This window comes from Lycium barbarum, chromosome 4 (assembly GCF_019175385.1).
Source record: "Lycium barbarum isolate Lr01 chromosome 4, ASM1917538v2, whole genome shotgun sequence".
Taxonomy (NCBI): domain Eukaryota; kingdom Viridiplantae; phylum Streptophyta; class Magnoliopsida; order Solanales; family Solanaceae; genus Lycium; species Lycium barbarum.
The window spans coordinates 108361340-108377848 of NC_083340.1; the positions used below are offsets into that span (position 1 = coordinate 108361340).

At 36.8% G+C, this 16509-nt stretch overlaps 1 protein-coding gene across 3 annotated transcripts; it reads left to right on the forward strand.

Annotated features, from left to right (window-relative positions):
* The first annotated feature begins 6290 nt into the window (after positions 1-6290).
* On the forward strand, positions 6291-16122 carry LOC132636207 (protein WVD2-like 6). 3 transcript variants are annotated; one of them, XM_060352936.1, is made up of 10 exons: positions 6291-6626; positions 6929-7019; positions 7389-7677; positions 7755-8021; positions 8148-8203; positions 8358-8429; positions 8567-8663; positions 8772-8848; positions 8957-9062; positions 15181-16122. In XM_060352936.1, exons 3-10 carry the CDS (start codon positions 7426-7428, stop codon positions 15592-15594), a joined length of 1341 nt encoding a protein of 446 aa, XP_060208919.1. In that variant the 5' UTR covers positions 6291-6626; positions 6929-7019; positions 7389-7425; the 3' UTR covers positions 15595-16122. The 3 variants fall into 3 exon arrangements, with proteins under 3 accessions (XP_060208919.1, XP_060208918.1, XP_060208920.1); XM_060352935.1 differs by lacking the exon at positions 6929-7019 and having other exon boundaries at positions 6292-6626; XM_060352937.1 differs by lacking the exon at positions 6929-7019 and having other exon boundaries at positions 6296-6626; positions 8151-8203.
* Positions 16123-16509: the final 387 nt, after the last annotated feature.

Consider the following 16509-nt stretch of genomic DNA (forward strand, 5'->3'; position numbering starts at 1 on the left):
GGTATATAGTGTATATGGAGGGTATGCCCTTTAAAGGGTTTTTCTCTTCATATATTAGTGATACACTGATATCATATCATGTATATTAGAGTCTTGACACTTAGTAATTTAAGAAAAAACTAAGTAGTATATCAGTGGTATATTGTGTATACCACAACTTTGACACTTAAAGAGAAATTTAAGAAGAGAGTGAGTTTGGGCCCGCTGCTTGGGCCCGTCATTTGTGATTTGTGTATCTGAGCTGCTATCACTGTTTTGGGCCTTCTTTTTGCGATGTTATGGACAGTTTTGAGTTGTTATTACATGGGCTCGGCCCAAATCTAATGTAATTCACTTTTTGGGCATTGTAATAATTATCATTATAGTTCTTAATCTTGTACTTAATTTAATTTGTGAGCATATACTAATGTCATGTATGTCCTTTAACTCTCTGTCCACCCAAAACCCGTTGGGTCCCACTAACGTATCTAGATCGAGTCAACCCAACTTGGAGCGAAATGGAGCATACGTTGGAATTAAGACGAGACTGATTGCATAACTATTTTCCTTTTTGGGCTTGGTCGGCCCAAATTCTCTACCTCATTTAAATTATGTACTTTAAATTGTTATTTACATAATTATTGTGCCAATTGGAACCCTTATGAGATTGCCATGTTTTAAAGTCGCCAAAATGAATTTGCCACGGAATATAAGACTAAATTTGAGGTATTAATACAAATTGGGACTGATTTGATTTAAAGGGACCAAAACTGTCGACTTTTATAAAGTTTGGGACTGATTTGAACATTTACGAAAACCTATGGACTTTGACGTGTGGACTAATTTGGACAAAATTTGTGAGACTAATTGTGATTATTTAGACAGGCTAAAAAACAAAATTTGACTAAAACTTAGCAAAAGCTAGAATAAAAAATGGACTATATATATGTAGAATATTATGGACTATAATAGTATACCTAAATTGTTTTCTTAAAAACTATTTTCCTATACTCTAATTTTTTTTTTTCAAAACTATTTTTGGGTGGACTTACGTAGAGTCCTACTTAGGCTAAGAGTCTTCGGGTATTAGCCTAAGTGTTCTAGTCTGATACCTTAAAAGCCCAATTTTAGGCAAAATTTTACTACTTTTGATTCTTGAAACGTGGTATATTTTGCATAAATGACTAATTTCTATTTGCAGAAATATGAAGCAAAAACTGTTTTATCACAATCAATTTATATTTACATAGACATATTATTAGAACTCGTACGTCAATCATATTTTATGGATCCTTAATACTGGGGTGCCTAACACCTTCCCCGGGGGATCACCAGAACCCTTACCCATACTTTGGTTAGATTAGGATTCTTTTAAAACTTAACCGCTTTAAATGAATCCTTTTCGAACTGGTTTTCCTAGTTTCCTAAAAATTAGGCGGCGACTCTAAAATAAGTCCATTTAGAGCACCATCCACGTAGAAGTATATTTTTCCTTTTTCCCGATACGATTGACAACCGTACTTCCCCGGGACACTTTTCTTTTTAAATGAGGCAAGTACAAATACGAATCGGAAAAAATAGAACTACAGGCCTGTATAGGCAAGTTGTGCTAGTCCAGAGGACGATTAGCCGTTATGGATACTAACGTATTGATACAATTATTTCTATGTCAATCCAGAGGACGATTGACCTCCGAGGCGTGTAGCCCGGTGCATCTATTGCTGTGCTAGTCCAGAGGACGATTAGCCTCTGTGGTTTCCTAGCCCCGAGTATTGATTGATTAATTTGCCTGTAAGTGGCTTGTTTTGTATTTTGGTTGCCTGTGAGTGGCTTGTGGAAACCTTGAGTTCGTAAATGAAACACATAATGATGGGAACAGTAACATAAGTGGAACTTGATATATTCCTGTATGTTGACTCTTATCGGTGATTTCCCTAGTTTACTAGCTTACTTATTCTCTGGAGTTCGAAATGTTTCTTTTGATATCATTTTATTGATTTTACTACCTTACTTTGATTTTATTAACTATTGCCTCTTAGACATTCACTGAGTACCTAGTACTCGGGCATACCATTGTTGTTTTTGATTGTGTGTTAGGTAACACAGAGAAGTAGGTTCACGAGACACGTGCGACTTAGGAGAGCTTGCTACTTTTGAGACTATTCGGTGAGCCAACATGATTGTTCGTGGGGCATCATTCTATCTTTATTTTACGTATTTTAGTTTCCGGGCTGCATCCCGATGAGTTAGACATTTATTTCATTATCTTAGAAGCTCTATAGACAGACGTTATTACTGTGGGTAGTCGTTGAAGTCATTGTTGACTCATTGAGTATTGCTATGTTTCTTGATGATGCATATTTATTAGACTTCCGCTGATGTCATTTTATAATGGTGATTATGAGTTAACTAGCTATAGATAACTTGAGCCGAGGGTCTCTCGGAAACAGCCATCCTACCTTGGTAGGAGTAAGGTCTGCATACATTCTACCCTCCCCAGACCCCAAGATGTGGGATTTCACTGGGTTGTTGTTGTTGTAGCTATAGATAACTTGTTGAAGTAATTGATAAAGGATTATTGAAAAAGGAACAAGATGCGTTTTGATTCATAAGGTGCTTCCGGTGTTATCCATAGCATCGGATGCCTATATTCACTTTTAACACACAATCAACGACACCAACAACAATCAAACTCGATTAAATTGAAACAACTCCAATTCATCCCAACTTACAATACCACGAATTCATGCAATTTTCTTACTTCCAATTTCGCCTAATACAAACTAATCTTTCCATTACAACATCATTAACTCCAATTACATTACAAGAAGAAGAAATCTTACCTCGAATTAGTTAGGACAGATCCTACAATCACTTTCACCAATTGCACCACTTCTTCTTTTTCAATTTAAATCCCAAGGTTGCTGCCTCCTTGAATGCCGAAATTTCGCCCTTCTCCTTCGTTTGTATCTCATGGAGTACCAACAAGTAGTTAAAGGTTTCATTTTCATAAATTTCCCTCCAATTTAGTGAATTCTAGATCAAACATAGTGTGTTTCTCCGTCAATTTCATAGCTATATCATTGATTTCTCCCAAATCCTACCAAGTTGGAAATTACTTCGTGGTGAAATAAGGTGGAAAAGAGTAATTCTTGGAAAATAAGATAAGGATTCTCCTCTACTAGATATATTTAAATTCATCCTGGTCATAGCTAAATTGTGAGATGGGAACTACGGAATTAATTGCAAGAAATTGGATAAGATATTGTTATTGATGTTTTGGGATTAGAATGAAGAAAATGACATCATAATCTCGATATGTTCATTGAGTTGCTATTATGATGATGGGCTATTTTAGAAGTGATTTAAGGATGGATTTGATTTCATTTGGATATGTATTTGTTGATATTATTGTTGTTGGTATTCAGATTGATATTTTGGCTAAGTTGGAATTTCGAGGATTATTAAGTTTTTAGGGAAGATGCTGCCTGAATAGCGTTAGATTCCTAAGTAACTAAATATTGGTTTGAAAGAGTATCTTAACCTGATTATTGACATATTTGGTATTGTTTGTAGATTGGTGAATCCCGAGACCTAAGTTATGGTTAAATTGAGAAGCGACCAGGTATGTTAAGGCTATCCCTTCTTTCTTTTGGCATGATCTATATGAAACAAACAGACGACGAGCATATAAATTCCAAAGAAGCTCCTATTCTATTACATCCAGCGTGACACCAAGTTAAGCCATCCTGTACCTTGCTGGGGTATAAGACATGAACATAAACATGAATTGATCCGATAATCCACAATGGGTAAACATGAAGGAATCGTCCTAACTAGGCGGAACGATCCTTATCCTACGCTGGCATATGTAGTTTCAGGTATTAAACCTTCTTGGTAATCTGTGCAACTCCCAAAACATGAACATGTATATAATTGGCTTAGTAGCCCATGAATTATATAAACATGATTGTAAATATGATTCGTGATTGTATGGTAACATGAAGATAGATATATAGTATAACTTGTAGGAAAACACGGAAGCATGTAGAAGTTCATGAAAATAAACATAAAAGTTCATATCTTGCATTTAAGAACCCATGGAATGCAAAGTATGAATTTTCATAGATTACGGACACATTCTCAATAACCAAAAGGGAATATTAAGAACACAATAACGAACTATTAAAGTAAACATGGTATATCATGGTACACGTACTTAGGATTATCATGAACAAGTCTAGAACCCTAATTTTTAGTGAACTTTCGTATAATCATGGAAGAATATGGCGTGAGGAAGAACAATGGTGTTCCACATGTAGATAGAAACCCTACATACCTGTAAACGCTCCAAAACTTGTAATATAATTCCAAAAGCTTAAACCTTGAGCCTTGAGATGGGTTTTCTTGAAAACCATAGGTTAGGAAAAATGATTTTCTTATTAGATTATATGAATACATGTTAGAATTGACTTGGAAGGGCTTGGAATGACTTACCTTAATGTCTTGGATTAATGGGAGAAGAGGAACTTCGTTCTAGGGCTTGAAGAATGTGAAAAGTGGAAATAAAACTGAACCCAGGTATTTATATAATTCACTGAAGTAGGAAAAGTACGGGCAACTTGTATGTCCCGTACTTCTAGCTCGTACCTGGATTATCAAAATCCAGTGACTTGGTATTGTTGCCTGAATTGTACGGGACAAAAATACGTCCCGTACATTGATGTACGTCGGTACATTGATGTACATCCCGTACATCCTAAGTCGTACCTCGTATGGAAAATTCCAGTCACTTCAACTTTTCCCCCAAGATGTACGCCCAAAATGTACGTTTCGTACAATTTGACGTAACCCGTACATTTATCGTTCCAAGCAATTTTTCAATCTCAACACATTCTGTCTTGGTTTCTAAGCCTCGAATCATGAACGTAACTTAGTTAGGAGGTACGAGGTGTTACAGTTAGAATTAAAGAGTTGCCAAAAAAGGAAAGAGACATCCTTTTTTAAACGTACTAAAAAGGAAAGTAAGACAAGACAGACATACGCGGAGAAAGTAATATTTTGTGAGTTTTCAATTCTTGTTCTCATTAATACAAGTACGACGTTGCGTATCATACCCAAAAATCTGCAAAAATAAGCGTAGGGGAAAGAACGAAAATTCTTCCTACAAAATAGTATGAAAAATTCAGAAAACGGTTAATTAGTCTAGACACCTATGAACATCTGTATCGAAAAACCAATAAAATTAAATGTAGGAGAAAAGAAAAAAATAATTCTGCAAAACCGGATGAAGACTCTAGATTAAAAAATTTAATTAGTCTAGACCCCTATTAACGCTCGTACTCGGGGCGGATCAACTAAGGAGTGAGAGTGTTCCACGACACCCACACACCTCGAACGAAACCGTGTTTATATATGTATGTATGCATATAGGAAATAGGATAAATCTATAACGTGACACCTAAACTAACAAATGGTTGTTTGGTGCTACTAGCCGAGTACTGAATTTTCTGCCCACAGGACATGGGATACAACAGATCAGTTCTCTTTTTTTCTTCTCTTTCAAATTATAGCCTTACAGGAGAATCGTTATAATTATTAAATTATTTCAGTTAATCAGCTTGTTTATATAAACCAAAAAGACGGATAATCCGAACTGAAGCTCAAAATAGATTAAGTCGATAAATATTATCACACCCAAAATCTCAAAATCTTGGATCCACTTTTACTCGTACACAAAGATCAGTCAAATCAAATATAGAAGAAAAATAACTTAAATCATTCCTGCAAAATAGAAGGAAAAATCTAGAGAAAAAAAGGTTAATTAGGCTATATTCCTATCAATATCCGTACTCAAAGACTACAACAACAATAACCCAGTGCAATCCCACAACGTGAGATCTGGGGAGGGTAGAGTGTACGCAGACCTTACTCCTACCAAGGTAGGACGACTGTTTCCGAATATTCGTACTCAAAGACTAATAAAATCAAATGCACGAGAAAAAGAAGGAAAAACTTTCCTGCAAAATAGGATGAAAAATAAAAAGTTAATTAGTCTATACTCCCATTCCATCAATACCCGTAATCAAAGACTAATAAAATCAAATGCACCCGCAAAATAGCATGAAAAATCTAGAGAAAACAGGGTTAATTTTATCCTAGACCTTCTAGCCGTTGATATTGTCATGTCAGTAAGAATCACAAATAATGTCCACGTGGCAGGGTACACCAACCGTATACTTCTCCCTCTAAACAGTATCTTCCTGTCCAGATATACAGTGACCTGGAATAGATTTGAATATCGCTGGCACAACAACTTTTAAGTAATTGTAAAAACACCCCCAAAACTCTCACAAAGCTGCAAAAACCTCTCCACTCCAATTTTTGATTTTAAAAAACCACAGAAATAGACCCTCTTCACAGTTCACACCTTTTCACTTCCAATTTCACCAAAAAAAGAAAAAGGAAAATAATCAATTTCAAGAAGTGCATTTTCTGTAAATCACAGCTTTCAGGTTTCAAGATCTTTGTTTGTGTTTGTGCAAGGTTTTCTTGAAGATTCTGTCAGATCCCTTGTGGATTCAATGGATTTGTAATCATTTTAGGGCGGTTTAGGTTATTCAGAAGCATCTGCATCTGTTTCCAAGGTTTGTATTACTTATTTAACTATTATGTGTTTATGTATGTGCTACATTAGTTATATCTTATGGGCATTAGTGTTTTGAAGCTAAAAGTGGTGTTTTCTTGGAATACTTTGAAACTTGGAATGTAAAAAGATTGGGTATTGGATTTCAACAAGTTTGAAACTTTGGAATGTAAAAAGATTGGGTTTTTTTGGTTGGTGGGTGGGAGATCTAGCAGAGCATATTCTAGTTTACCGATTTTATCGTCTTGTGGTACTGTGACTTGATTTGGTTTTTGAATTCTTTCTTTGTGTTGATTGGTTTAGGACTTGGCTTGACATTGTGCTTTCTCACTTTACCTGTGCTGTGTGATGCTTTGCTTAGTATTGAAGTGGTTTGGACTTGAGAATTGAGATGGTATGTGATGAAAAGTCTGAGTTTTATGTGTACCGTTGGTCTAACCAACGTGGTCGTGTAATAGTAGAAATTTATGTTTTAGCTAGTTGAAGGAAATGTTTTTATATTTGAAATCTTAACTTCGAAAGTTGAGGTTCTTGTTATCTTTTAGCTGTGATTTTTCTGATCCTTCGTGTATTAATTTGTATTCTGTTTGATGGTTGTTTTCTCATGTAGTGCGTGTCGTGATTTATATATCTGACCGTTACCTACTACCGTGAAGAAAAGAGCCTTTGTGTTTTTTATTGCTGTTGGTGCTTAATTATACTTTACAATGTCCTTTTTCTATAATATCATGAGACATCTTGTGCTTGTGGTTTTGGCTTCTAGAATTGTGGATTGCAAGTTTGCAACTTTGTAGAGCGTGATGGAAATTGACAATAACATAGCTGTTCCTGAAAATGGGTCGGGCTTTGAAAATGGAATTCACCAACTTCCAGAAGTAGTTGGTGGCAAACTAGATGGTGTTCCCAATGGAAGTTTTAGTGTTGAAGGATTGGAAACAAGTATTCAGAGTGCTGTGTTGGTGAATGATAGTGAAACGGTTGGTTCCACTGCGCAAGAGGTCATGCACGAATCAACCACAACTATAGAAAGATATCCCTGTGCCATTTCTGAGGTAAGGGAGTTCATTGCTGGTTTATTCACTTAATTGGGTCTTTTCGACGCCACGATAATGAAATTGCTCTTTTCTAGGGACATGAAGCCAAGGAATCTGGAGAGTCGAAGAACTCCAAGCAGCCCAAAGCTCCAGGAAAATCCAAAAATGCTGCATCCCTTGGGGTGAAGAAAACCAAAGATGGCAAAGCTGGTTCTGTTGTTTCAAATGGTTCCCTAGCCTCGCAGCAACACACTAAACAGACTTCTTCCCTTGGTGCAAAGAGTAAATCATTTAACGACAGGAAAGCTGCTGATAACAATATAAAACCTGCCGTTGCTCGTGTAAATGTTAGTCATGCTAAGGTAAAGGTCCATATTATCATGCTTTTTGTAGACAAAAACAGCTCAGAGCACAATAGTCTCTTTAGTTTGTCAGTTTTATGTGCTTTTGTGTTGTTGCTCATTACTATTATTATGTCTTTCATCTAGCAGAAATCTGGCCAACCTGATGCAACATCACCTTCTCCAAATGCTGACGGCCTTAAGTATGTCCCGTTTAAACCAAGAAAGTGTCTGAGAGATTCTAATTCTTATTTGCTCTTTGTTTCTGAGTTTCTTTAAGTCTTCTTTTGTACCCTTTCTGTAATGTAAGATATCTTATCTCCTTGATTGCTTGTGAACTATAATTTCCATCTATAGGGAGAAAACAAATCCGAAACCTTTGAAGAAAGCTGCCCCAAATAAAGCTGATGGAGATGAAGAAACACCTTCGTATCCTATATATGCTGATCTTTCTTTACTTTTTCCTCTGCTTTCTGCTTGCCTTTGTTCTAGAGAAATTTTGGTTTTTCTGGGACGCATTTGCTTGAAAGGATGAAATTTCCTGTTTATCCTTAATCATCTTACAGGAGTCCTGCTGCAGATGCCAAGCCTCGCAAGGTAGGTGCTCTTCCAACCTACAATATGAGTTTCAAGTGCGATGAAAGGGCTGAGAAAAGAAGAGAGGTTAGTTTTCTCCTTGCATCAGCTGATAAAATTGGTATATCCGATTGCTTTCCACTGTCATCTTATCCTGGGAACTTGAGAGAATTTGTTTCTGTTACATTTGAACAGTTTTACTCTAAGCTTGAGGAAAAAATCCATGCAAAAGAAGTCGAGAAGAATAATCTGCAAGCCAAGTCTAAGGCATGGTGACTGTTGTGCTTCTATCTTTTTCACGATATAGAAAGTTTGTAATGGTTCTAGCATTGCCTTTTAAGACATTCATCTTTCCTCTTTATATTTGTCAATCAGGAAAGTCAGGAAGCTGAGATCAAAATGTTAAGAAAGAGCTTAAAGTTTAAAGCAACCCCAATGCCCACCTTTTATCAGGAACCTCCTCCTCCCAAGGTGGAGTTGAAGAAGGTAATGTTGTCTCTCTTTTATACGTCATGAAACTCAGCAATAATTAATGTTAGATCACAAAAATACCTTTTATAGAAAAAAGAATTACATTTTAGGCTTTTCATTTCTTTGCATTCCTTCTCTTTCCGAATAGATTATTTGCTAAATAGTTGCTTATACTTTACGTTTCTATAATATAGTACTGTTGTTAGGGCTCTGTACACTTAATATATCTGGATTTCATGATTGGTCTGATAAAATTTTAACTAACTTGTTATGTGTGACCTCGGGTTTGTACAGAAAATAGATGAGTCATGTTATATAATTTTACTTAAATAGTAGAGTTAGGAGTCACGCAATGTGAAGCAATATTCAAGTCTGATATGTTTTATTGTTGCTTTGGCTAGTGTTAGTTGGATGCTCTTTTGATAAAGGGCATAGTTCTGGTGATTCACACCTTTCAGAATAATAATTTTGAAAATGATAGTGTTGGTGTATGATTAAAAAAAATAGCGTTGGTGTTTCGTACCTATTTTTTTCCTTAGTCTTGGAAGTTGGACATCTTGATTGTTATGTGAAATCAAGTGAAGCCGTGCTTGATATAACTATTCTTCCAAGTTTAAATGATAACAAAAGGGAACAAATCGAAAGAGTAAGAGGCTGTTTGGTAAAACTCTAAACTGAAACTTCTAATTTAGCTGTTTTATCAACTACTTCATTGCTCACTGTTTATAGATTGTTTTTGAAGTTTGTCTCTAACTTGAACTTTTGGACCATTTTAGTTGCTTCTAATGTACTGAGCAGACTTCCTAATCTGTTATCAAACGAGCATAATTTCTAAACATTTACCTTTTTTAATTATAAGTGCAGAATACCGTTATCGAACAAACATTACTGCAGAAAATGACCAGATGGCATGTCAACAAGTCTATTATCTGAAAATGTTACTTCAGAAAAATCAGCAATGTGGGGAGGGAAAGGGACTTAACTAATAGACTCCAGTTATATTGGCAATGAACATCAACTAGTACAATAACTCTTTAGATATCAACTTGCAAATCACTAAATGAAAATGGTGCTCTTTTAAATAGTTTGTTAGACCATTAAATTAATGTCTCAAAGCATTTAATTAATTTTTAACACTAGTAATCCAGAAAGAAATTCGTGGCTGATGTATGATTCAGTTCTGTTCTATGTTGCTCTGATACGGGTGTGGATCTAGAGGTTGGATTCGCCATCAGGTTTATTTTGGGATTGGGGGGCATCGATTCGGGTGCAGATAGGGGAGCTGGATACAGTTAATAAGTATACAAGAGTAATATATAGGCCATTTAAGATTGTTGAAAAATAACTTATTTTTCGATTAACAAGGTGATTTAAATCCATTACTTAATTAAGTTAAACGAAATATGTCTATTACATAATTATAAATTGGTATATATATATATAGTCTGAGTAGAGAAAAGTAATTATCGTTTGTTAGAAATTTGGTTCGAATCTATTATCTATTTATGCTTCTTGAGCTTTGGTAATAAATAGAAAGCAAAAAGTATCTGTGGTAAATAATTTGTTCGTTGTAAACACTTAAAATATTATTCATAAGTTATCTTGTATAATAGCAATGTATTCTAGTACTTATGTGAATATATATATGACGTAGACCAAAAATTGAACCGAATCCCAATCAAACTTTACAATTACTTGGTGGTTAGTGTAGGAAATGATAGTTTACATATCATATAACATTATCTCCCTAGCTAATATGACTCCATCTTTATAACTTGTGAATAATCTATAAAAATAATCGTTGTGCCTTGTATCCTTTCACTAATGTTTTGAGAATGTAAAATGTTCATGATTATATTTTATATTATATAGTCATTCAAATTTCAAAGGAGCACATGTATTGTTTCTTGATATCCTAGAATTGTTACCTGTGAGACAATTTTTTTTTTTCACGTTACTTAAACTCTCATCTCCGAAACTCAACCAGTTAACCTCTACCTTTAGGGCAGCTCGATGCACTAAGTTCCCGCAGGGGGGGAGGGGTGGGTTGTAGTATCCCTTCTCCGGGCATGCTTCAGAAGGGTCGGTCTACCTTTAAAAAAATATATTTAAGCATGCCCTGAGAAGGGATACTACAACATCCCTCCCCCCCCCCTCTCCCCCCCACCCCAACCACAAACCCTGACCCTTCCTAATTGTAGATGGAGTATCGCTTAGGTGCCAAAAGACAAGCCCTCTTCCTTTCCTGCCCAGAATCCTTACGAGCCTGCATAGCCTCAACTAGAGTGGTTGTATCAACAATATCCATATATGAACCACGACGATTCTAACCCACAAGCTTGACTCGGATACGGTATCACAACCCATCGACAAACTTAGTCATCCTGTCTCTTTCAGTTGGGACCAAATGAGGCGCATACTATGTTGCTCGGACTCTCCAAAAATGATGCCGCACCCGTGTCGGATCCTTCAAAAATACACTACTTTTGGAGGATCCGACACGCACCCGTGTCCATTTTTGAAGAGTCCGAGTAACATAGGGCGCATAACAAGCCAAATAAGTGAATCTAGCATCATAGTCAGCCACAGTCATGGCTCCCTGCTCAAACTGGCGCTGCCTCTCCTCACATCGACTCCATAATAAGGCCAAAAACTCGCTCCAAGTGAGCGGTGGAGATCCAACTAGCCTGCACCTCTGATAGGATACCCTCCAAGACTCAGCTATGCCAGATAACAGAAAGGTAGTGAAGGATACCCCATGCGTGTCCGTAATACCCGTAGTAAGAAGGATCTTCTTACACCTCTCGATGAACTTTTGAGTCGTCACAGTAACCGGAGTGTTATCAAATTCCGGAGGAGATAGTTCCGTTAAAAATTCCATCTTCATCACAGTATCATCACTAGCAGTGGTAGGTCTCGCTCTACCTAACGATATTCCCGGTTAGGGAGCCATAATAGAAATAGGTATCGCAACCTCAGTAGCTGGGATAGGCTGCTTGTTTACATGAATAGCAGCAGGATTCCGAGCACCAGTAGTAGCTGCTGGTGGCCCTGGCACCTCAACGTGTCGAGGAGGATAAGACTCCAAACCGGTCAATAGTTTCATTACCACACCCCCTTGGAACAGTAATGGTAGGACCAGGGCTTGTGGTTTGCACAGGGACATCGTCCTAGGCTGAGTAGTTTGAGCACCGGTTTGAGCTCTCGACTTACCACGTGCCCTAGATGTAGCCTGCACTGGTGGTGCCTCCTCTAGTCCTCTAGGGGACGACCTCCTTCTCACCATCTGCGATGAAAATGTTCAAGGATTAGACCTTAATTCAAACTCTATCGCACGGGAGAGAAATGAAAGAATGAAGGGGAACTTAATCAAAAGGGGAACTTTCTTAAAAGGCCTCTATAGCCTCCTGTTTATAAATATGGTTAACTACATATCCATAAAAAGACACTACTAGGACACTGCTCCTTGACTCACAGGACTCTAAAACCTAGGCTCTGATAGTAACTTTGTCCACTTTCCAATAATTTATTTAGGCTGAACACATACGGGGACACCAAAGTTGGCATGATTTTTCATTTAGATAAACGTAGGGATGTTCCTATTGACCACTTATACTACCCGAATTTTGTACCAATTATACACTTTTTTGCACAATCAACCAAACATATAAAGAGCGGCGATGATGTGGCAAAAGGACAAATTAAATTAAAACGTGTGGCATCTTTTTATAAAACAAAAAAATGAATTTTATGTTACAAAAAAACACAAATTTCAGATGCCTAACCCCCCCCCCCCCCCACCCACCCACCCACACACACACACACACACAGAGGTCCCCCAGCCCATTCGATTGAAGTCAAAGAAAAGTGTCTTCCTTCAACAAATTGATAATTATAAAGTCTTAACTTTTCTTTGTCTGTTAGCTCTAATTAGATATGCTTAGCCAAATTTCCTTAAAATTAAGTTTCAAATAGGTCAAGAAAATCATTCCATCGAGAAGCTCTTGAAATTATTCGGGCCATCAATTTATGAAGTGCCTATTCAGATTTTGCAGATCTTGTTTTTTGGGGTGTTTTTTCTCGATAGGAAGAGCGTGACCTGGGAATAAGATTTGTTGGTGGGTATAGAAATTCTTGATTTTCTACTTTCTGTATACTGATGTATATTCCAGAAAAAAGAGTAAGGTGCATTTGTTCTAGTCATTGATTTAGAAATGACCTCTAAATTTGTTTGGTTTGTTTATGATAAAAATCGTATTAAAAAGTAAGAATAGTGGCAGAAATGGAGGTGAGGAAAGAAGATAAAACACATATTTTAGAACCTCCATTGAAGGAGTTTAAGCTTGGGGAAATAGCTGGGAAAAGGGGGAAGAAGAAGAGAAAAAATAAAATAAAAATTGGCTAAATAAAGCCTCTCACGCTCCACTAATGCGTGTATCACACTCACTATGCCAAGTCAGCGAAAAGTGTCAAAATGCCACAGTCGGGCCCTAGTACAGCTGTTTGAAAGGTACAAGGCTTAGTTGAGGTGTCTAAGTGAAAGATGGTGCCAACTTTAGATGTCTCCCGATGTGTTCAGCCATTTATTTATAATATATAAAAGTGACTCATGTATGTCTCCACCTAATCGACATTGTCATGTGAACACATGTTGAGTAGAATTAATGATTTTGTCCTTTTTTACAATTACTTGGCGGTTAGTGCAGGAAATGATTTTTTACATATCATACAACATTATCTCTCTAGCTAATATGACCCCTTCATCTTTTAAGTTGTTAATAATCTAGAACTTGTGCCTTATGTTTTGAGAAAGTAAAATGTTCATGATTATATTTTATATATATAGAATTCATATTGTCAATTCAAATTTCAAAATAGCACATGTATTGTGTCTTGATATCGTAGAAAAGTTACTTGTCAGACAATTTAGAGAAATTGTTTTTCTCACGTTACTTAAACTCTCATCTTCGAAACTCAACACGTTATCCCGATAACATTAAAGCATGCCCGGAGTAGGGGTAGTACAAATTATCAAACAGGCATTCTTCTCATCAATGACTAGCTTGTTTAAAGTTGCTAATCTAAAGCATCCTCAATTTTGTAATCATAGGTCCTTGGGACCATTCAACTTTGATGATGGTTGTTCAGGTTTCTGTGTCTTCCCCTGTAAGTCCAATCTATATAGGATACAATTTATCATGTGTGAGAATTTTATAAGGTGTAATCCCAGTTACTATAGGCTGTAAATATTCTTTATAAGTTCTCGTGTAATAGCTATCCATCTGTAGATCAAGGATTGCGTATTGATTATTTAACTGGAAGCTTGAATATCTAACAAAGCCCCGCAGTTTTAGGAAATATTAAAAGGTTCAGAGTCAGTGATTTTGCTCAGAGATACCTAAACAATGAGATATATTCTGCAAGAGCATTGAAGTTACCTTTGTTGCGTGAACTATTCATTTGCTGATGTACCCATGGCTAATGGGTATGACATGAATGTGGGTACTTTGTGTAGATCCGTAGATACCCTAAACACTTGCTAAGACTTAAACATACCCGCACCTGATACTTAGCTTTACCCGAAGTCTAGATTAGATAGGAAGTTACTTCTGCCTTTTCTTTTCCTTCAAACTACAAGACTTGATAGTTTAAAGACAGCTTGGCAACACTAAATAGAAATATCATCATCATCATCATCATAAAAAAGCTGTTTATCCGCTCATACATGAAGATGTGGCATGTGTAAATTGGTTACGTTAGATTTATTTAATGCATCAAATGCCTGATTCCAGTTGCTCTTGCTGTCAAACATGCTTGTTGACAATACCTTGATATTTCCAGTCCTTTTCAGTTTGTATTTAGCTGAACCTGAATGTGCTGGTCATTGTTGGATACTGCACCTAGGGTCTGGCTTCTCTTTACTGCACGTAAAATTAACACTAATGAGCTCATGTCAAAATCTTATCTATTGCTATGTACTAATAGAAGATGATTCTAGTGCTCATCTAGCTGGTTTATTCATGTAGAGCTGAATTCACTTCTAAGTTACTTATGCTTCTGTCTTTTTTACTTTTGACGTAGACAAGACATTGAATTTTTCGTTTATGCCTTCTATCACTATTTTATGTTGTAGATACCAACAACAAGAGCTAAATCCCCCAAGCTTGGCCGGAGAAAGACCTCCCCAACCAAAGAGGTGAACGATACTGTCATGCACACAAGTAGGTTGAGCTTGGATGAAAGTGCATCTCAAAATCCTGGTAAAGGACATTCTCCTGACAATGTCAAGAAGCCCACACGGAAGTCTCTTCCGAAGCTGCCATCTCAAAAAATCAGTTTATCAAGTCATACAAAAAGGCCCTCCTCCGTCAAAACTAGCATATCCAAGGAAACAAATGATGCTGCAGCTAACGACATGAGTGAAGTTGCTTCTCAACCAAACAATATTCTTGAGCAAACAAATGAAACTGAAACAAGCCAGACTAAGACTGTTGTTGAAGCTCAATCTGAGACAAATGTGGTGCAGCAACCCATTGCAGTGGAGTAGGGAAAGCAAGCACTGAAACTGTAACACATATTCATGAAGCACCTTTCAGTTCCCCTTTGCCTAAAATAGTGAAAAGGTACCAATAAGACTTGGTTCGTTTGACAAATGAAGGTATGAAGATATTTTACCAAGCAAATGATGTTTTGTCCCTGGCAACAAGGCTGGTTGTCTAGTGTTCTTTTTCTTTCAAGATTGCTGGTTTGTTCATTTAAAGTTCAGGCAGCTTCCGCGCATTATAAGGTTGTCATTTGCACCTTTCTTCGGGCTAATTATGACTTAGATTCTGTCACCTGAAGTTGGGTAATCAAAATTTTTGGAGAATTGTCTTGAAGCAGCTCAAGTCTTGAATTAGTAGAAACTTTGGCACTCATTGGGCTTGTACTGGCTGTTTGAACTGTTCTGTTGAACATCATAGTTTTTGTTTGTTAATCGATATGTATTTATAAATATCCATTTACTCTCTACGAGGTTCTCTTCGCCATGCACTTTGATTTTTCAGTTCAATTAAGTGATACATTTGCTTGGAAACCATATTCTATGAGGTGCAACTCTTAAAACTTGTAGTGGCAAGATTATGTCTCATAATATCATTCTGATGTTAATCAATTGTCACACTAGTCTACTCATGTCTAAAGTTCTGTGGAATTAGGAGTTATATTCCTGTTCGGCTCACCCCTAAAAAGCAAATTCAAGTGGATGCCATGTTAGTATGTTTAAATGGAGCGGCATGGGCATTGATGATGCATATAGTTGACGTGGACTTGGTTGTAATTGAGGCTTTGTTTGTTGTTGTGTGTGTGTTTTTTTTTTTGAAAAAAAACTTTGGGTCACTGATGCGACCAATCAGAGGAATAAGAAGCACAAAAGTCAATTTTGTGTTAGCAAGGGCCATCATTATTCCCCCTCCCCCCCCCC